This window comes from Eublepharis macularius, chromosome 5 (assembly GCF_028583425.1).
Source record: "Eublepharis macularius isolate TG4126 chromosome 5, MPM_Emac_v1.0, whole genome shotgun sequence".
Lineage (NCBI taxonomy): Eukaryota > Metazoa > Chordata > Lepidosauria > Squamata > Eublepharidae > Eublepharis > Eublepharis macularius.
Window position 1 is genome coordinate 32,624,479 of NC_072794.1, and position 21,693 is coordinate 32,646,171.

Below are 21,693 nucleotides of genomic sequence, written 5' to 3' on the forward strand. Positions count from 1 at the left end.
CCCTGGGGCAGGGTCTGTCACCTTGCAGTCCTGTACTGCACAGCCTGCTGCCAACAACTAATAATAGTATTTTTTTCCAGTCCTGCACACGACTGTGAAACAGTCTTACTGACCTGGGCCCCATGGTACACTGGAGTTAATGGAAGTAAATGATCTGACCTTCTGCCTTGAGGGGAGACCTGGGAAATGTCAGTGTATACCAGTGATTTCTAATGAGTTTAATGTAAAGAGTTACTGTGCTAAATCTGAGGTCTACAGAAGGACCTTTGAGGGGAAAGCTGTAAATTGCAGTAGCTTTGCTGTCTTCTTGAGTACTTGATTTGTTCTGTGGGAGGCTTTATAAAATCACTGCATTCGATGCAGACCCTTGCCGATCCATCAGGCTCCCTCTTCATCCCAGCCTAGTTTTTTTAAAAAAAATATTTTACTAAAGTCTACCCAAATATAGCCCTGTGATAGGTATGCTCCAGCGACTCCTGTTTACGCAGAACAGTCCTGTCTTTCTGGTACTCCTACTAAATCCACAATCCCTGTTTTGCCTTTTGGGGAAGGCCTTTTTCAAAATATGGGAAGCCCTTCAAAATATGGGAAGCACTTCTCCCAGTTTCGACCTCCCTCCTGCCAATCTCGAAGTTACATCTCTGCAGTTTCCTCTGTGTGCAGAGATGCCTGGTCTCTAGTGCACATGAGTGTCAGCACATGCCCATGAACACTAAGAGCCACATGTATGCTCAGCATGTTGCGGCTGACAAGGTTCGTTTTGAGTTGTCAACATGTTATAAGCCACGGTGAACTTGGAAGCATCATTGGGGCCCTTTGGTAGGGGAAAGTATGATTCAGAGGTCAAGGCACTTTGTCGCTCCAATAACATTCAGGTGCCCTTTCTCTCCTCCACCACTGCCTCATGACTGATCATTTTCTTCTCCCCATGTTGTTACACTCCCCCCCCCCTTCTTCAGCTACCTGCAATTAGCTGTGGAGCTTGGGGCAGGGGGCGGGAGAATGGATGCAAGGATCTCACCTTATCTCCCCCTTTTTTAAAATTGTTGAGGAGGGGTGGGGTGAAGTGAATAGAGGAACTGAGTTTAGCGGTGGTGCCAGCTTTTCCTTGCTAGCCCTGCCAAGTTCATTAGCCTTGCAGGATCACTCCTTTCACCAATCCCTATTTCAGCCTTTGAGCAACACAAGCAATGAAAGAGTGTGAAGTTCCATGTTGGGTCTGCTCCCCTCTCCCATTTCTGTTTCTTTCCCAACTGGCTTCTTCTGGAAACCTTACGTCTCCCTTTCTAAGGTGGCAGATCTACTGCTATATTATCTCAGCCTGCTATTATGCATTTTTATTTGGCAATAAATCCCACTGGTTTCAGCAGAGGCTTATTCACAAGTAAATGTGAAAGAGATTCCATCCTTACAGCTTAGATGTCAGAGCTCAGCCACCCTGATCCCCTGGGTGGGAGGTCGGAGGCCGAGCACCTACTTTCATCTTTCTTCTCATGTGCATGCGATGACGACACTTCCAGGAAGTGATGTCATTGCGTGGGTAATGTGCCACCCTGGGAGTGCTCTTGTGCTCCGCAGTGGCCCGATTTGGACTGAATCTAGCCCAAATTGGGCCACTGCGCTGTGTGCCACCTGGGAGCATGCGCCAGAGGCGCATCTCCCCCTGCCGCCAGCCAGGTAAGCAGGAGTGGGGGATCCCCCCTTCAGTGGGGGACTGGCAACCCTACTATGCATGTTGACTTCCAAGTAAGTGTGCATAGGTTTACAGGAATGTAAGGTCACTTGCATGAGGAAGGTCAGAATCCTGTAAATTGTGACAAGCTCTTTTTGCTGGATTGGTGCGTCAGACTTAGGGTAGGTGATCTAAGTGGTATTGTATGTTAACCATAGATTCTTTTGCCGCTATTAGCAGCGAAAATGCCACTAAATTGGAGCTGGAATTCTCTGCTCCCTTCTGAAAGTGGCAGCCTAAGGCTAGACATAAGAGCTGTTAGTGTCTAGGGAACGATGTCAATTTGTAAATACCCCTGAGTCTCTCAATATACTGTTTTTCTTGTGTTTCAGCATGCACATCTCTGAAAGCCAACAAGAATTTTTCAGAATGCTTGATGAGAAAATTGAAAAGGTAAGAATGATGTGGCCAATGTTTCCAAGGGACAGCCATGGGGTGGCATCTTATTGGCACATGTGCATCTACGGACCAGGAGACTAAGAATCAAATTGGGGTTCATTACTTGCAGAGTGAGAGAGCTCATTTATTTACTTATTTAAAACCATTATGCTCTGTCTTCCTGCTTAATCAGCTTTCAGAATGGTTCACTAGTATTAAAAGCAGTTAAACATCAATCCTAAGCCCAACCTAAATTGCATAAGACTCCCTTGAAAAGAGCAGACGAACATGAAGCAGCAAAAATACGTTTTCAGTTTTTATACATTATCTATAGAAATAACCATCAATTTTTTAATAAAACCTGTTTTTTATTTTGGTACCTAAATAATGACGATACTTTCAGAAGGGCTACCATGTCAGTCTGTGGCACAGACAATACACAGGAGTCTAGTGACACATCACAAACAAACAAGGTTTCGTTCCAGCATAAACTTTTGTGGCTAGAGCCCACTTGATGAATGTAGTGGGTATGTGTTATAAACAGGGTAAAATTGGCATTTTCTTTCAAACAAAGATGTGGGAAAGAGCCATGGTATTCACAGGTGCAGAAGTGAGGCACTCCGTTAGCATATTTTATGTTTTCTTTTTTTGCCCAAGGATTTCCACATGGCAGTTCAGTCTTTCCTCTTAGGCTGGAAAGCCTTTTAATGTAGTACAGTGGCTTAGAAGTTGAACTTTTTTTATTTGTTTTGTTTCGGCGTTGGTAGCAGGCCAAAATGGAGATGAAATCTCCTTTCTAATAGAAGAGGTGTAGCTTCTGTGAACGTAATTCAGTGGGCTTTCCGATTCATTCTCACAGCTGCCACTGCAACTGTCTCTACTAATAATAAACACATTTACTAAGTAAAATACTGGCACAGACTGTGTTTTATTTCATGGCTACCTTTGCAATGGTAAAATCTGCCAGGTGGTTATTAAGGGAGTTTTCTGGTGACAGTCTAGGCAGCAATTGGTTGAGCCTGATATAACAGCTCAACCAGAGACAGCCAGACACCCTTCTGCCTGCTCAACATCTTTCTGACATAAGAAGAGCTCAGCCAATCACTATCCAAGCCGTCCCTTTCCTATTGTCATCGAGACATTGAGCAGGCAGAAGGGTATCTGGCTGCTGTTGGCTGAGCTCTAGCATGCAGCGTGGAATAGGAGAACTAGTGGTTGGAAAGAGCAAGTCAGAGAAGCCTGGGGAAAGCTTGTGAGTTTAGTCCAAAGGACTGAGGAAGAAGAGTGAGTCATGGGGAAAAGACTGAGTGATTAAAAAAAACCTGGGAGAAGAGAAGAACTGTTCCTATGGCCCAGAAGGTGCTGAGGTAAGGAAATTCACATATGGATTTGAAGTTGGCCACTGATTCTTTTGCTGCAGTCTTGTAGTCCTCTCACAATTTCAGATTCCACAATAAATAATATATCGAAGGTTTGATTTGCATTGGTGTGAAATGTGTAGGCCACACCATAAGCCACCGTTGAATAGTAAAGCTTACTTAAGTCCCACAGATTGTGTAAGATTTAAGTACCCTTCATATTACGCTGCATGACGGTCATAACCTTTAGGTGACTGGCTCTGAATTGCATGGGCTGGCTTTCTTCCATTTCTCAAAGCTGTAATAATCATGAATGCTGTTAGCAAAGAGAGAAGATGGTTGACTCTTTCATTGCTTTGAAGATATTGAAGGGAGAGAACTTACAAAAGAATAAATTGAGTGGCTCAAAAACCAAACTACTTAGAAAAAAGAAATTGCACCCTCAATTTGTGGCCCTGCTATCATGGATTCAAATTGGATTCTCGTGATTAACTCCAGGTAAAGTGTGTGTAAAACTTGTGCACACAAGTGCCTGCCATGGGGAGCTTCTGCTGTGAACCTGTATGGGAAAGTACATTTTCCATTGAAATTTGTCCAGCTTCCCTTAAAGTTAGAACATTAAATGAAAATGTTGACCTTTGTGTCCTAGAATTGTTTCAAGACAAAAATATAACAAGCCTTCTTAGAGAAGGGATCCTGCTAGAGAGGGAGTGACCCTTTTACACTTGGGTAGGTATAATCCTGTTTGGTGGTTTCCAGCCCATTTACTATGAATTCCTCCCAAGGGTTAGGAATGCCCTTACTTAGGAAAATGTCTCCATTTTATTTGTTGCTACTCTGGATCTCTCCCCCTCCTGTATTTCAAACCAGATACCAAAGCATGTCTGGCTTTTTTAAAAACAACAACAACAACAAAGTTTGCAGAGAGTAGTTTACAACTCCACTTTCTGCTTCACTCTCTTCATTTGAGGAGTTCTATTGCTTTCAGTTTTATTTCCAAGGTGGTTGTATTGTTTAACTCATTATTCTTTTTTGTTTAACACCAGCCGACAGGGCTGAAACTATTGATGAATCTGCAGTAGCAATAATTGGCATAGTTAGAATCATAAATTCCAGTGTTAGAACTGCAAGAAGACAATTCTGCAAGACTGTATGTGTCACCGTGGAACCCCATGTGCAGCACTCTTGTCTGTTGTAAATGCAGAGCATAATAAAAGCAAAGCAGAAGGACTGTCCCTCCAGACAACAAAGGATACCGTTGGAGAATGAAGACCGCAAGTGCTCTTTGTAAATGATTCTTCCACAGCACTCAGAGATCTGTTACAGAATACTTCTTTAGAGAGGCAATGAGAGTAATTATGTAGATTCTGTCTGTGGATGAGGAGCTCTGTTTAAAACACAGAGGACACTTAATTCCTGTGGCTTTGGTTCACCTCCTGTAAATCAGTCCCACTTGGTAGGCCAGGATAAACAGATGAAACACTAAAGCTGTCCATGCACAGGCTTATTGAATCTCACTGCCTTGGTGAATGAGACTTAACAGAGCTTCAGACTCCTTGCAACACCTGGGTTCCCCTCTCCTTTGCTGTTTGGTACCCTGGTTTGTAGGGCACAAGCTCAAATGGTAGTGAGAGCAGCATTGACAAAAGCAAGTCTTCAGGGCTTCTGCATATAGCTTTATCTGGACCATGCTTCTGTTTTCAGGTACTTGGATGAAACTGTGCTGTGAAGGAGCTTTCAAAGAGCTATAAGAACACAGCCATTTAGGATATCAGAGCATCATTTGAATTTAACCCATTCAGCATCATAGCATCAAAATAATCCATCTCCTAGAATCCACACAGGTGGGGAAGGGTGCATAATGGGATTTTAAAAGAATATGGGTCTCAAAGGTTAGAAAGTGAGCACAGATGTGCATATCAGTACTTGGATATGTTTGTGATCGCCTTCAGGTGCCTTGAAAAGGAAACCAGTACTCAAGGGAGTGTATCGTATTGCAGCTTTACCAATCCCATTTATTTGGTACCCATTTCATATCTGCAGAACTTGGTTCAGCTTCTCAAATCATTTCATCTGTGTTTCCTTTTGGCTATAGTCAGATGTAGCTGGCACTTCAGAATCCGTCCTTCTTCCTGTTATGAGACAGAAGAACTTGGATCCAATATCCTGTCACAGTATTATTATCCTGAGCTTGACGTGCAAATGTCACCCTCCTGTTGAGGCATAATCCAAATTAAGTAACAGGACTAAGCAATGAGAAGGAAGTGAAAGAAGTCAGGTAATCAAGGAGGGAGATATTTAGGGGGAGTTTTAATAGGCTTAAAGGTTTATTTTAAATAGGTCTCCCTAAAGCAGAGAGAGAATCTCAAGGGAAATTTCCCAGTGAAGAATGGAGACATTTATAATTGTATCTATTATGCCTGAAAAATGAGTCCCAAGGGTCTATTAGAGAGGATTGGGTCAGAAGGACAAGTAATTAGCTTGACCTTAGAAATCAAGGCATAAATAATATCTTCAGAAATGGTGGGTCTGAGATGCAGCACAACAGTGAGAATAAAATATTGAGGATTCTTGGGGAGTAACCACAGGCAACCATTCTCCAAACTGAATAAATTAGCCTGAGGATTAGGTTTTGATGTTGAAAGACAGAGACAACTCTAATACTAAGCAAGTTTAAATGGTGGGTTTGGGGTGCCACTGAGAGTGGCAGAGTAAGAGTGACCCATGGAACACAGTCCCCTGGGAAGGTTTCCTTTACAGTCCCTCTTGAAATGCTTAAAATCCTCCCTCATCTGTTTTAAAGGCGCTCATGCAGGATAACTTTCTGAAAGATTGTGCTCCATATTATGTAGTGGGAGGAGGCATGCCATTTTTGTTTTTCTACCTCAGTCACCAAAATGTCTTGGGCCAGTCCTGCAGTAAGATCTTTCAGGAAGTATTGTGCATGAAACAATGGAAATATGAAGCAAATCCATCTTCCATACAAAGTTTTATGTCCCTGATTGGGACATAAACAGGCCTATATATTCAAGTGAGCATGGGCGCAGGGGCCATTGACTCCTCCCCAACACCCTCCACAAACCCCAGAGCAAAAGGCCCTTGAACTCTGGTGTGTGAACAGTGACAGAGCCTTGTCAAAGCACTTCTTTAAGTATCTCAGCTGCTCGCTGCCATGTTTTGGGTCTTGGCTTGCAGCTCAAGTTCATATAAAGGGAAAGCTTCTCAAACACATCTCTTGCTGTTCACACTTCAGGGAAGGTAAATGAAGATGACTTTGCCTAGGTTTTGGCTTAGGATCATAGAATCATAGAGTTGGAAGGGGCCATACAGACCATCTAGTCCAACCCCCTGCCCAGTGCAGGATCAGCCTAAAGCATCTCTGACAAGTATTCATCCCAGGCTTGGGACAAAGTGGCTATCTGTAATGTGTATATAGGGGGATCAAGATCAAAGGGGCCTGGTGGGATGTGAATTTGGCTCCCCACAATCCCATTTTTCTGCTCTAAGAGTTCACTTGCATGTGACATCAGGATGTCCCAAACTGAATTGTGTTGATGTTCTTATGCGTCAGTGATTCAAGTGGAGAGTAGAGTGGAATGCTCCCTGAGTTGCTTTTCTGCAGCTGTCATTCTCTTGGTGAAGCTGTGTGATCCAGAAAGAAATCATCCGTGGGAGAAAAAATGGAACTGGGGATGGCCAGGAGAAGAGTCCAACTTTAAATCTCCTTCCCAAGCCCCACAATTTATTGGGTCTTAATAGCAGTCCAACCGGCTGCCCTCACATCTAGTCTGGTCCTAAACAGAATGGCAAAGAATGGAAATATTCCTTCTGTTGGTGTTAAAACTGTTCTGGTGGCTGGATTGCCACTTATAGAGTTGCTGTCCAGGGAACTTTTTCTGCCTACACATAATCTTCACGTCAGAAAGACGAGTGTGTTGAGTTACTGTTAGAATAAGCCATCCCATGGAAGTACCACTATAAACCTTCCTGGTTGAAAAACCATGAACAAAACACATGACTGGGCTACCTAGTCAGTTGTGTGAAATGTGGCTTTTACTAACCTGAATGTATTCCAGTGCAGAGCCTCTTAGGCTATAGAAGTCTTCTGCTCATGTGCAGAGAGAGAGAGAGAGAGAGAGAGAGAGAGAGAGAGAGAGATGCTTCTTTGCACCAGGCCAGCCATACACTTCTTTGCTTGCTTTGAATGCCATCTAGAAAACAAGGTCCCATTGATAAGCAATAAAGCACTGTAAAGTTGCTGTGTTACCTTAGATACATATTGCTCTCCCCGAAGTCACCACTTGGTTTTTCAGCTGCACAAAAAAGTCATTCAGTTACAGAACTTCTATGTTCCTGTGGTGCTGGTTTGTTTAAGCTGTCATTTGAAAATAATTGCTGCTTTAGTAATATCCTAAAATGCATACAGCATACTCATAGCAGCATTGAAATGATTGCAGTCCTTAGCTACTGAAACTGGAGGGAAGAGACAGATTTGGGTATTCAACTCCGATTGATCCATGGGGCAATTGCGCCCCTAATTGTTCCTTGGTTTTCCAGCGTAGATCTGTATTTAAGTGTGTCTTTGAACATTCAGAAATAGGAACGGTGATGATTTTTGTGATGCTGGGGGCAGAATATTTGCATTCGTGTTTATATCTGGATTGTCTTTCTTGTCATGATAACTTTAGAAAAAATAGTTTCACCATTCTTTTTCTACTTCCAGATACCAAGTCAAACTATTTCTCTTTATCCAGACTTTTAATTCAGAGGCTTGTTTTAATATTTTAAATCTAAGCCACCTTGGGCAGATTGTGTAGTGGTAGCATACAAATTTTCTAAATATATAAAATAAATTTTGCTTTAAAATTGCCTTCAGATGTTGGGGGGGGGGAACAGTTGCAGCTCCATTAATTTCAGAATGGTTTAGAACTTTACTATTGCAGTGATGGCCATATGAAGATATTTGATAAGTACATGGGATGGTATAAGGGAAATAAAAAATCTCTCATGTTTATTGTCTTAGCCATAAGCGATAACAAATCATACAGTAAAAACAATAGAACAAAAACATAGCAATATATACAATTAAATGAAAATGGACAATAAAATCAATAGCTTACAATAGGAAATAACTTTCCTCAAAACCGGAGTAGATTTCATAGATATTGGAATTACAAATACCAAGGGTAATATTCATCCATATGTCCGTAACACTATCTGAGATGCAAGTCATTCCTTCATATTACTCATCTGCCATTTAGGCACATAAGAAGCATACCCTGACTTGCTGGGCATAATCTAATTTGCAATTAGGTCTAGTGTAATTGGCATAATTTCAGCATCATTTTTGTACACTTGGCCGCAGCTGAGCCATAGTTAATGACTTATCTTTTCCCTTACTCTACAGTGTTCTGAAATTATTCTTCTCAAATGTGGAGAAAAAGTCCAAATCCACCTTTAACCCTGGACAAGTTAAGCTGTGTTGAGTTGAATTTGACTACTGTCTTCCATGCTTCCTCGATTTATTATTTTGTTTTTTTTTTAATTGCTCTTTGCATTTTTCTAAGTGGAAGCTGTGGCTTTTAGGATTCTGATGCTGCCCACACAAAGGTATCAGGAAGCTCACAAGATGCTTAAAAAGCAAAACTTAAGCAAGAGCTGATTTTAAAAACCAGGGAATAAGAATGTTCTTGGTTTTAGGAAATGCCTCTGCAATCGGACTTTGGGATATAGAAATGAGCTGGGAGCCTATCCTCGCCATCTGAGACCCTAAACTGTAGTTTATTTAGCTTGGGCATAGATCCGGCTCTGTGCTTGCTTGTGCTTTGCGTTTTTGTGTACATAAGAATCTAAAAGCACCCTGCTGGATCAGACTGAAGGTCCCTTTAGTACAGTGCTCAGTTTCCCACTGTGGCCAGCCAGAGGCCCTGGAAGGTCTACAGGAAAGGGCACTGAGGCCTGTTCTTGTCCCCGCAGCAGCTGATATTCAGGGGTGTCTTGCCTCTGAACATGTAGGTTATCAGCCATGATGGCTAAATAGAGAATCTGAGAATCTGCCTGAACTCCTTTTGAAGCCCATCCTGGGTCAGTGAGTTCCACAAGTTAATGATACATCATGTGAAGTGTTTCTCTTTTGTCTGCCTCAAATCTACTTTTGATGAACTTGGAGGTGCCTGAAAAGGTTGTACGGGAAAGGAAAGATGCTTTTTCTAAGCAGGCATATGCATGTATGCCCCCCTACCCACCTGTGGGATTGCCATCACGTGTTTGTATTCCAGAGGAAAGCCCTATGTAGGTTTACAGTGATTGGGAGACTTCTGCACCTAAAGTGAGAGCCTGGAAGAGATCGCTAGAAGATTCCCCCCCCCCCTTTCTCTTCCCTGTTGGGTGATTTGGTTACATCTTGTTTTTTTATGCCTACGCTGTGAAGCAGAAGTGAAAAATGAATCCCTATCACAACTTGGAAAAACATCTAAGAAAGCAGATCAGTGTGATGGGTATATGATGGCATGCTCTAGTCAAATATGACAGTATGTTAGTTTTTTAAATTCAGTTAATGTGTTCATCTATGGTCGTCATCCTCCCCCCCCCCCGCCCCCTGCCCTTGGTAGCTGCTGTCAGAGATGGGTTGTGCCGAAGAGCTGCTTGTCACACTCGGAAGACGTGGGCTCGTTTCTTAGCTCGTTTGTGTGCCTGTTCTTATTCTCTACTCTCCCCTTTTTTTGCAAGCCTACGCAAAGTAATCAGAAAGCTGACAAGATACTTAACAAGAAGAGCAAGGTCTTGAGCAGAATTCAAAGCCCCAAGGGGTTATTAAATTAATGGGGAACCAAGGAGTCACTGGCCCTTTTTAAAAAATGACCCTAATGTTTGAGATACTGAAAAGGGCAGGAAGCAACTTTCCCCTCCTCTCAGGTGTGCAGTTCTGTGTGCGGGATTTGACTCCCTCTCGCTTCTCTTCTTAGTTCTTAATTGTCACCAGCAGCCAGGCTCCCAAGTCAGATGATTTGCAGCTGTATGTGCTCTGGCACTTCTCAGATGGAACTGGAAGAAAGGAGAACCCAACAGTAAGAACAAGAGGTCCCAGGCTGGCACCTAGAAAATCTGGCAGGTTTCTCTAGCTGTGCTGTCCTAAGTGGAGTTATACTTTTCCAAGTCCATTGAAGTCAGCTAGGCTCAGAAGAGTCTAACTCTGCTCAAGATGACTCTGAATGTCTTTAAAAACTTAAATATACTTGGGGTTGGATCCCATAGATCTGGTCCACTCTGGCCCAGGGCCCTTTCCCCAGTGGAAGTGGGTCTTCCAGCAGCAGCCTCCCTCTCCGCAAGATGCTAGACAAAGGTGCCATGGGTGCAGTGGATCCACAGCATCTAGCCATGATAACCTGCCCCTTAGTTCTGTTGTAATTCTCATGATAGGAAATATCTTGCACCTCTTGCATAAAATGGCTTGGCTCCCATGAATGAGTTCCATGCATGCTAGTCTCAGCCACACCGCATGCTTCCTCTTTGGTTTGCGCAAAGGCCCACTGAAAACCATTTAAGTTGGTGCCACTGGAAGTTTTAGCAACAGAGACTATCTACCATGCATGGATTTCGTTCATAGGAACCAAACCACTAACAACAACAAGCATTCCTATCCCAAGTATGCATGATCTTACAAATGAACCTGTAAATATTATAATTCGTCTATTGTAAATGTGAGCCGCGGCTGATTAATTTATTCATCTAATGTATCCCTGTGAACCCAGCATAATGTTCATAAGGTTTTTAATCTCTGGCAGCAGCAAGCCAGAGATCGATCTTTCGTACCCATCACTCAGTGGTGCCTCCTTCCACGGGAGAGAGTTGTTTGCCTACAGTCCCCAAGGAAATTCATGGCGGAGGCAAGATCTGATTGGTGGTGCTCCGAGCTTCTGCTTTTAGCACTCTACCTTGACGCATGCCAGGAAGCATCCTGTGAGTGCAGTAAGGCAAAGGTGAATCTAAAATATCTGGATGCAGCAGCCCAGCGTTATGGTAAATAAAAGTAGGAAAGAGGGAAGTTTTCCCAGGAACCTCGCCAGCCATTACTCACCTAATCTTTTGTGTCAAATAACAATTGCTTCTGGGGCACCAGGCCAAGGGGCTTTTGCAAACAGGGAGAGGTTTGTTCTTTTCTCTGTTGTATTGCAAGGGACTGCCATAGGTACGTGCTAGGCTAGTAAAAATGTATGAAGTGAAGTGTGCATAGATGTTAAAGAAACAGCGAGACTTTGAAGAACACCAGCCCTGTAATAGCAGACTGGCCCTCCTCTGCTGGTGAATTCTGAACTTTAATTCATTTAAGTGAGAGCCCATACTTAGTGCATATTGATGCAGAAGTAAAAACAGCACACCTACTATTCTCAGCATTGTCAGATTTTCTGTGCTGTACTGAATTCATTCTCAGGGATTGATACTTACTTTAAAAATACTTCAAATTGTGTTGATCCCTAACCATTGCATATTTGCAGCAGCTAGCCGTGATAACAAAATGGAACCTCCATATTCAGAGGCAATATACCAAAGAGGGAGAAGCAGAAGAGGTAGAGGAGGAAGACAGGTGGGAAGAGAACCCTAGTTTGTGTTATCCACCCTTTTTTCAGAGAAAGGCCATAGAAAGGCCATTGTCCGGCTTGCTGTGCTGGAGCATCTTACCTTGTTTTTGTGCTTCTTGGCTTGAGTTTAGGAGTGAGTTGGGTTTTCCCTCCTTCCAAGTAAGGCTGCCAACTCTTGAAATTAAAAAAAAAATCCAGTACCTGGTACTTCTGGTACTTGAACAGAGCCTGAGGGATAAGTTCAGAGCAGAGCAGAAGATCTGTTTGTTCCCCCAGAGTATGTACTTGCTTGTTCTTACAAGTCGCTTGCCTCTACCAAATTAAATACATGATATCAGCCTGCCACATATCCCCATCCAAATCCACTCTGCAGGTGTGCCTCAATTAGAAAGCATCCATACCTAGTGTTTGCTTAAGGAATCAAGCTGCTAGAAAACGTTCTAAAGCCAGTGTGGCATAATGGTTAGAGTGATGGACTAGGATCTAGGAGACCCAGGTTTGCATCCTCACTTTGCCATGGGAGCTTGCTGGGTGACCTTGGGGCTGTCACACTCTCAGCCTAACCTACCTCAGAGGATTGTTGTTAGGATGAAATGGAGGAAAGAAGAATGATGTAAGCTCCTTTGAATCCCCATTAGGGAGAAAAACCAGGTGTAAATAAAACATGTACCCATTTTGCAGATCAGTAGCACGAAGGCTGACATGATGAGTTCACGGTAGAGGACTCAAATACATACTGAACAGATAACTGCACAGACAATGTATGCAATGTTATGTTTTAAATGTAATTAATATATTTAATGGATTTTAATTTGCTCTTGACTGTTGTTACCTGAGCCTACGTGCGGGGAGAGCAGGTTACAAATGTAATGAAATAAATTAAATAAATAACTCCAGCATAGGGGTGTCCACCCAAAAAAGATTCAGGTTTCTTGCTTTGGGTTTACCCGGGAAAACCATTTGGAATAACCGAAGTGGTGAGGCGTTTGAAAGCCACCCTTTTTGTGCCGCTCATAAGTGAGATGGAAGGAGTGGCTTTACGTTTCAAACGCCCGGCTGCTTTCTTCGCCTGATGAGAGGGGGAGCCTCCCCCCTCCCATCCGGGGAGAAAAGCGGTGGGGATGGAGGTTTGAAAGTAAGCAGCACTTGTCCTGCTGTTTGCAATGCAGTGCAATGCAAACAGCTAGAAAAGTGCTGGGAACGCTGCTGCTGCTGCTGCTGCTACTGCTTTTCCCGAAGCTTCCTGAAGCCATACGAATCGCTTTGGAAAGCTTTGCTTCGGGATTCCTGAATTGGCTCAGCAATGCTGGGGCCAATTTGGAAATCTTGAATCTTTCCAAATCGGGCCTGATTCGGGTTAAAAATCAGAAAGCTGAAGCGCACATCCCCACTCCAGAACCACACTGTAGGATCCAGGTCAGCTTGTACAGTGTATGATTAAGGGCATATAAAAGCCATGTTAGTGTCTTCACTGCTTCTGATGAAGTAGACTCAGGCCACAGAAGTGTCTAAACAGTTGGTAATGTTTCCATTGCTGTATGTTCTAGAACATGTATTGTACATGTAGACATCCATGGTATCTTGTGACTTGGTAATGAATGGTCTTTTGTTACTTCCCATTTGAAATTGCCATAAGATGAGGCAATAAGAACCTGGCTGATGCTTATATTCCGTTTTCATATTTTGGAACAAATCAGGCAATAGCACAAAACAAAAAAGTGAGGGGTGTGTGACACATTTGTTCTTTTGGAAACTTTTGTTCTTCCTTTGATTGAATCCTATTTTCTGTTTGTGTAGAGCAGAGTGATGTAACTCATTTCTTGAAGTGCTGGGCCCCTTCTGGTTTCAGTTTGTAAGATTGTTTCTTCCATGTTTGGCTGGGTTGTGTGTGTGTGTGAGAGAGAGAGTAACTGTAATTACTATTAACTAACAGTAAAAGGGCTGATGTCCATGCCAATCGTAAAAGCAGCCAGCACAATTTACCCACAGAAAAGATGCGTGTTTTGCATACTTGGGGGCAGGGCTTTTTTTCAGCTGGAACGCGGTGGAACAGAGTTCCGGAACCTCTTAAAAGTGGTCACATGGCTGGTGGCCCCGCCCCCTGATCTCCAGACAGAGGGGAGTTTAGATTGCCCTCCGCGCCGCTCGGCACAGAGGGCCATCTAAACTCCCCTCTGTCTGGAGATCAGGGGGCGGGGCCACCAGCCATGTGACCATTTTCTCCAAGGGCAACCCACTGAGTTCCACCACCTCTTTTCCCAGAAAAAAAGCTCTGCTTGGGGTAACCTCTCCCCTCTGGTATGACTTTGTTCATTAAACTAATGGGGAACCTCAGAACAGCCTGTTGAGGACTACATGTACTACAAGAAGAGTGAATTATTGAGAACAGTTGGTTAAAGGAGTGGAGGGAACTTAGGCAATTGGCCTGCTTGAGCCCCTAAGAACTTAATGAATCTTGGAGGAAGAGGTTTTTTTAAAAAATGATTTATTTTATTGGATTTATATTCTGCCCTCCCTGTGAACGGGCTCAGATAAAAAATGTTTATCTCCCACATGTGATTGTCAAAAGACCCCAGTTTGTTCCTTCTAATAGTAAACGTCATGTTTATCTATCATTAAAGTACTGAAAAGGAGCTACCCAGACAAGAAACTTCTGTGTACTTGGGGAACTACCCAGATATATAGAAAAGTTTGTTTGTTTGTTTGTTTGTTTGTTTGTTTGTTTGTTTGTTTGTTTGTTTGTTTGTTTGTTTGTTTGTTTGAAAAACCACTTTAGGTTCTGATAAACGCTGATCATGCTCTAAAAGGCGCAGAATGCTGAGGGCAACTGAGCATTGATTAAGGAGATGAAATGGAAAACAGAGAGGAGGAAAAATTGACCAGAAGGTCTTTTAAAGTTGTTTGTTGCAGTAACAAACTAATAAGCTACCCTTCTGAAAACTGAAAGAATATGGTTGTTCCCACTCCATTTCCAGTGACATCTACACAATCTGCTTAAGAGGTTAGGGTGTACTTCACAGAGTTGTGACACATGCACTGCAAGGAAGTGTCTTGATAGCACAGTATCCAACCCCCACTGTCTACTCCCAACCACAAGGGACAAAAATGTAGGTGTTGAATCCTACTAGAACTTATATATAACTTATATATAAGTAAATTGTAGTTTTTACTCTATAGGCTTGATTTTCTTTCTGTTATTTTAACTTTTCTCTTTTTCTCTTAAGGGTCGCGATTACTGTTCAGAAGAAGAGGATATCACATAGTGCCAATTCTGCTGATCAAAAACAGGAATGCTACTGCTGTGTAAATAGATTACAGTCCAGTCGAGATCTTTTTCGGAAGACTTCTCAAGTGAACAGCACTACATAACAAAAAAGATCATTTCCACATTGTATGCTCCATTCAGTTACAGTGTTTCTCAATGACCATACAATGAACATTGCTAAAGGAAAAGAAGTACAGCTTGTATGGAACTGCCTTTGCTGCTGCTAGTTGGAACTTGTTGCAGATTTTTCAGTTTCCTGAGGTCCCAGAAACACAGCAAATCTTTGACATACAATCTGAGAGTCACTGTAGATTTTTCTTGGGCTTTCGGCCTGTTTTCTATTGGCTACAGTAGTGGTTAATATGAAACCTTCCATAACTGAACAGCTCAACCTTCCAATTCACCTTCCTATTCATCAACCCCGCCAACGGGGTCACGGAGTTCTTATTACTGACAATATACAGCTTTGGAGATGGGATGCTTTTTGCCATGACAGACGTCGTTTCTGTGCTAGGAAGAAGTTATCAGTTAAAAAGCATGTTGTCACACAAATACTGGATATGGTGTTGCAGGAGCAGAAATCTGTATTTTTTTTAAAAAACAGTTTCTTTTACTAGTTATTTCAGTCAAGGAATAAGCTTGCAGTATTGGCTTTGCTGAACGCAGTTGGAAGTTGTGATCACAATCAGTTTGAATCCCTCTTTTTTTTTCTAAGAAAATAAACATTTTACTGTTTTTAGGTATTCTTGTCTTAAACCCATTCATACAGTCCAGTGTTTTAAGGATAATTGGGTTAAATGGGGGGGGCAGGGGAGACCAAAGCACCCCTTTGGAATTATAATTGGGAGAGGATGTTATTTTAAAGCACCTGTGTGCCAATTGGGGATGTCTGTAGAGTTTATTTTTCCATATTATAAAGATACTCTCTCTTCTCAAAGGCAGATGTAATATTTTTAACAAAGATTGTCATGAGTAAAATAATCCTAAGGTTTAAAAAAAAATACTTTTGCATTTATTTTTTGAAGAAGTTGGATGACAGATTCTTTTGTGTCTTAAATCATTTTATGGGGGAGCATAACCTTCAGAAAAATACTTCCCTCTGGATTTTTTTGTAAATCCTCCTATTGCAATTTGAAAAGCAAACACTCATTTTGATCATTGTAGAATTTATAATATAATTAAGGCTAAGATCTTTTCCCTCAAGCTAATAATTGTTCACAGGAAATCCTTTGATGTTTATTTAGTTGGATTAGAGAGATTCAACTAGAATTAGAGATATTTCGTTAGACATATTCAAGTATTGCATGTCCAGTCCCATGGGATCAGCACAGGATACATATCCATTAGGACACAGCCATTAGGACAATGGGCCACAAATGTTATTGAACCTCTGCTGCATTAATGCTCTCTCTGTTTTGCACTGGATGAATTGGCTTCTTCTGATGTCACAGTGGCCATCACTGGGCCATCAGCTTGGTAGTTCAGATATTGGCCTTCGTTGATGTGACAGAAGGCCTTTGGATCACTGGGCCTTGTAGCCAATCGCATACAGGCAGCGGGAAGAGCCTTTTGATTCTAAATTCTAAGATACATAAGCCACTCTAAGGCACAGAAGAATTGCCTACATGTCCTAGGCTTTCAGAGGGCTACCTTTTGGGTGCTCATTTGAAGAGTGGTTTAAATGCATTTTAAAAAGACAGGCAATAACAATTCCTGCTTCAGATAAGAGCTGCCTGTGTTGTAAGAGATGTCACATAGTATAAGCCTCTAAGAAGCAATAGATTTGGGAATCTCGCCATCCGTTTCCTTTCCCTCCTCCATCTTCACTGGCTTCCTTTTCCCTTCCATATTTAGATTAAATGACTGATTTTAACTTTTCATTTTGGGGGCTGTCTTTTCTCTTATGTCTGTACATTCTTCCTGCTCTCTATTTGATTGGTTCTGTTACATAATCCCAGTTTTTTCCCTGGGCATTTATTTATGATTAATTAGAGGATGTGAGAACTCTCCCTTGTATTAGTCTTTAGAAAAAGGGGTGGAAGCCTTTGGGGCAAGATGAGGGCTGGACAAGTGCTTGAAGCAGTCACTACTAGTCCCTGTTCCCTTCTTCTGGAATCCAACGCCACAAAGGACTTGATCTCATAAGTTCCCATATTAAGAAAGTCCTTGCATAGCTTCACAACTAAACCAGGGAGCCTGGAAGACACAGGAAACAGTTTTGTTTGTTTTTCAGAAGTGGTTCTTAACAGGTTTTGACTGTCACAAATCTTTTTAGAGGCTCCGATGGTTCCAAAATAATTTGCCCCACGAGAAAGATTGCTCCACTTCTTTTCATCTCTCCACTTCTCCCAATCTGCCCATGATATTCTGAAGTTGGAACCGCCTGTGGCTGCTTCTAGAATTGGGGATTTGTCCTGTTGGTAACCTGAGACTGGGTCCCTGAATGTGCTTTTTGACCTGAAAAAATAGTTGTGGGGTGGGATTCACATTGGACCATGGAATGGGCAAGGAGGAACTCTTTCCCTGAAACAAGCCTCTCTGGGTCTACAGGTAGTCCCAGTAGGGAAAGAAGATGAGGCATATAGTATCAGTAATCTTTCTGTGCCAGAGCCAATTGTTATTATTTTTTATAGCCCACCTTTCTCACTGAGAATCAAGGCGGATTAGACAGGGCAAGTGAAATACAATATAATCAGCAATTTGGACATACCAGCCTTGGGCAACAGGTTTCTATTGGGAAAACAGGGAGGGGAGAGAATTACTCTCACATGCCTACGTTTTAGGTTCAGAAAACCCATTGGGAGAACCTGTTGCTCATATCTGCACAACATATAGTTTGGGCTGTCAATAACTTTTGCTACTTTCCTTCCAACCCTTCTGCCAATCAAGATGCTCCACTCCTGTACAAAGGAATGTCTCCTTCCGTCTTGATTGGTGTCCAGAGTCTGTGTTTGACTACACACTGAGGATAGACTGGCTGTCAGGTATGAGGAAAGTAGAAGAGACCATGTGTCCCATAGCAACTACCTGTCTCCCATTTTGTGTGTCATGGTGTTAGTGTGTGTATACTGCCTATGCAAGAAAGAGGGAAGAAAATATAGCTATACTGTGAGGAAGAAAGCGATTACCTCTTTTTTTTCTTTTTTTGCTGTAGCTCTCCAAATTTGACATGTTGAAACCCTGCGCTTGGGTCACTTTTTAAGTTGGGAAGTGACTCCTCGACATACGAGCTCAGAGGAGATGAGAGAGCTGGGAGGTACCCCCATCTCTCATCAGGTGCATAATTACCCCAAAATGCTACATTCTAGTTTGTAGGAGTACGCCAGTGGGTGGGAAATTATTTCCCAACATACCAATAAGAATAAGCAAAATTCACATGGGGAAATCACGAGGGATTTAGCTGATACTGTTCAAATTTGAACACAATGCAGCCACAGCAGCAAGTTCATTCTTGTTGCAGATCTCTATTGTCTTCAATATCTTCTCTTATTTTGATGGGGGAAGAAGTTGCTCAAAAGTACAAAGACAACTAAGTGTGAAATTCCCTGATGAAACACCCTGTATGACATTTCCTGAATATGTGTATCTTATTATTGGTGTTTCTCTTAGGTTACTGAATGCTAGAGGGTTCCCTGTGTCTTCAGAATCCAATTTAGCCCGTTTTTTTCTTTAGAATTAAAACAGGAGTTATTGTTCTCCTATCTGGTGTTTGCTTTAAATCCTAAGTAACATCACTCTTGCTCTGAGGAGGAGGACATTTTGACAAGGGTGATTCCCATCTCTCAGTCAAGGAGGCAGCATTAAAGTTCTTCCAGACTTCTTGTCTCCTGGGAGGAGTCACCCACTTCCCCAGTTCATTTTCTGCCTTGTCAGGGAGACCAGGCTCAGCAAGGCTCCTGCAACTCAGAAGAAGACTCCTACCTATATTTCTATGTATTTCTACTTAGTTACTCCTTCTATACCTCCTTCCTCCATTTTGGGGTCTATTACCCCCCCCCACGCGCACGCGTGCCTTCTGAGGGCGGTATGGATGAGGCAATGGAGGACCCAGAGAATTTTAACAATGCCTTGGATGGCTTCAATTCCAAGGAGGATGGGGACCCCCTTGTTTGCTTTGGAGGAAGAGACTACTGCCCACCAGGGTCAAGCAGACACAGTGGCCAATGGCAGCTGGGCAGAGGTAGTGAGAAGAACATGCCGCACAATTCAACCATGCTTGAGAGGATGCCTCTTTGGTGGCAGTTTTGGCAGGGAAATCCTCTGCGCCTTTGAAGATGGCAAATGCATGGACTCGGCACTTTTGGCTGCAGGGAAACAGTCGAGACACTATGTGCCACAGTGGAATGAAGTGGCGATGCCTCCCCTCTCTTCCAATCCCCAGTTTCTCAATGCCTCTGGTTGTGGCAAGGCACCACCCCGGTTGACTAAGGCGGCTCGCACACACGAAAGCCCTACCTCCTTTCCTCTGATTCGCTTAATCTTCCCCCTCCCTCTACTCCTGAGAGTGGTGCAGTTGAGCCAATGGAGGACAGAGAATTTCAACAAAGCCACAGACAGCTTCATCTCCAAGGACAGGAGGAAGGGAGTTCTCCTTGATGCCGTTGAGCAGTCTCAGACCTGCCAAAAGTCCCCTCCTACTGGAACTCAGGGAATTCAGACAACTCCCCAGATAAGGAAGAAGGGGAAATGTCTGAGAAGCTGATAGTAGCCCAGAACAACCCAAATGTGTGTCTAACCAAGACGACTCTCGGGTTGCTAGCCAAGGCTGTGTTGGTGCTAGATCTTTTAGAGCCCCAGAGACTGGGGAAGAAGAGACCAATCCTAAATTCTAACCTATAGGGAATACATAATTTTTCTCCTGATTACTTAGTAGAAAAAAGTAGTGCAAGTACCACTGTGGACATACTGCTCTTTCCTCCTGTGCCTATGGTGTTCGCAATCGTGGCACATAGAAACCTGTGGCTCCATGCATGGCAAGCTGATTATAAGTCCTAACTAATCTTAGCACCTCTTCAGTTCCAGGCTCTTCAGAGAGAACTTGGACAACGTCCTGGTAGAAACCAAGGATCAAAAGAATGACATGCACAGAACATATAGAAGAGATGATAGAAGGCAGAATCCTTCCCATTCTTTTCAGAACCAGCATTCTCTGCCATGCCTCAGGGGTGGCCAAAGACCTCCAACTGGAACTGAAACAGGCAAGAGAGTAGACGAGGATTTTACAAATTAAAAAAAAGTCTCAGCCCTTTAACTCCAATAAAGGGAACAAGCTCTAGCAAAGAGAGCATCACACCAGATTCCCACCAAATATGAGGAAAATTAACACAGTTTCTCCCCTGGTGAAGTCAGTCCAACATGGACTAATGACTAGTGGTCATGACAAAAAGGAGCTACTCAATAGAGTTCAAATGCCTCTCACCAGACAGATTTCTCCTATCTCAAAAATCCAAATGGAGGGAGAAACACCTGTGGACCATAGAAGCTATTAATCACCTAGCAGGTTCTCGACTGTGCATTGTCGTCAGGAGTTTACTCGATTTTCTTCACCATCCGCAAGAGAAATGGGGATGGAGGTTGATACTAGATCTGAAATACCTAAAGAATTTTGTGGTTCACGAACAGTTATGGGTGGATATCCTCAGATCTGTCACAGAAGCACTTTGCCTATGGCTTTCATAGACCTCACTAAGGTGTATCTACATTCCTGTTCTCTCAGCTCAGCACAGGTTCCTGAGATCTGCCTACACAGCCTGTGCTTCCAATTCAAAGCCCTACCCAACAGGCTAGTCATGGTCTCAGGGGCTTTTTTCCAAGGTGATGGTAGCCTTCATCACCAGGGAATCCACGTTCATCCTATCGAGATGACCTATCTCCAAGTCTGGAGCAAACACACATGGACATTCTCTCTACCACTCAATCCCTTGCCTACCACAGGTTTCTTATCAACTCTGCCCAGAACAACCTAAATCCATCACAATGGATAAAACACCTGAGATCATAAAACAATTCCCCAGAAAGAGGCTTTTCCTGGCAGAGGAGAAGGTCCAGGAAATCTCTGGCATGGCAAGGCAGCTGATAACGCTCTGGAAAAAACAGTCATCCATTTCCAACTGTGGTTTCTATGTGAAATTAGTCAAATGGTAACAAATGCAGAGAGGCTTGGAATGATGTTGCTTCTTGTTAAGTATATCACCACAGCAACAAAAAAAATGCATTTCTCATTCTATTATAAACATTCGTGTTTGTAAGTTTCTATTTACAACTAAATGGAGAAATGTTTGGGTGGAGGGATATGTGTCGCCACATTCAATGCTAAAAAGGAAGGAAGCGTTGGGAGGAGATGGTTATCGGAGATAGATCTGTGGCAACATTCAAGACTGC

At 42.8% G+C, this 21,693-nt stretch overlaps 1 protein-coding gene across 2 annotated transcripts in view; it reads left to right on the plus strand.

Annotated features, from left to right (window-relative positions):
- The window catches only part of C5H1orf21 (chromosome 5 C1orf21 homolog), a 151,015-nt gene extending 133,868 nt beyond the window's left edge, over positions 1-17,147 (plus strand). For both annotated transcript variants that reach the window (XM_054981328.1, XM_054981329.1), the window contains exons 5-6: positions 2,065-2,125; positions 15,272-17,147. In XM_054981328.1, the coding sequence (XP_054837303.1) occupies positions 2,065-2,125; positions 15,272-15,310 (100 nt within the window). In that variant the 3' untranslated portion in view covers positions 15,311-17,147. The remainder of the gene's footprint in view (positions 1-2,064; positions 2,126-15,271) is intronic.
- The last annotated feature ends 4,546 nt before the right edge of the window (positions 17,148-21,693 follow it).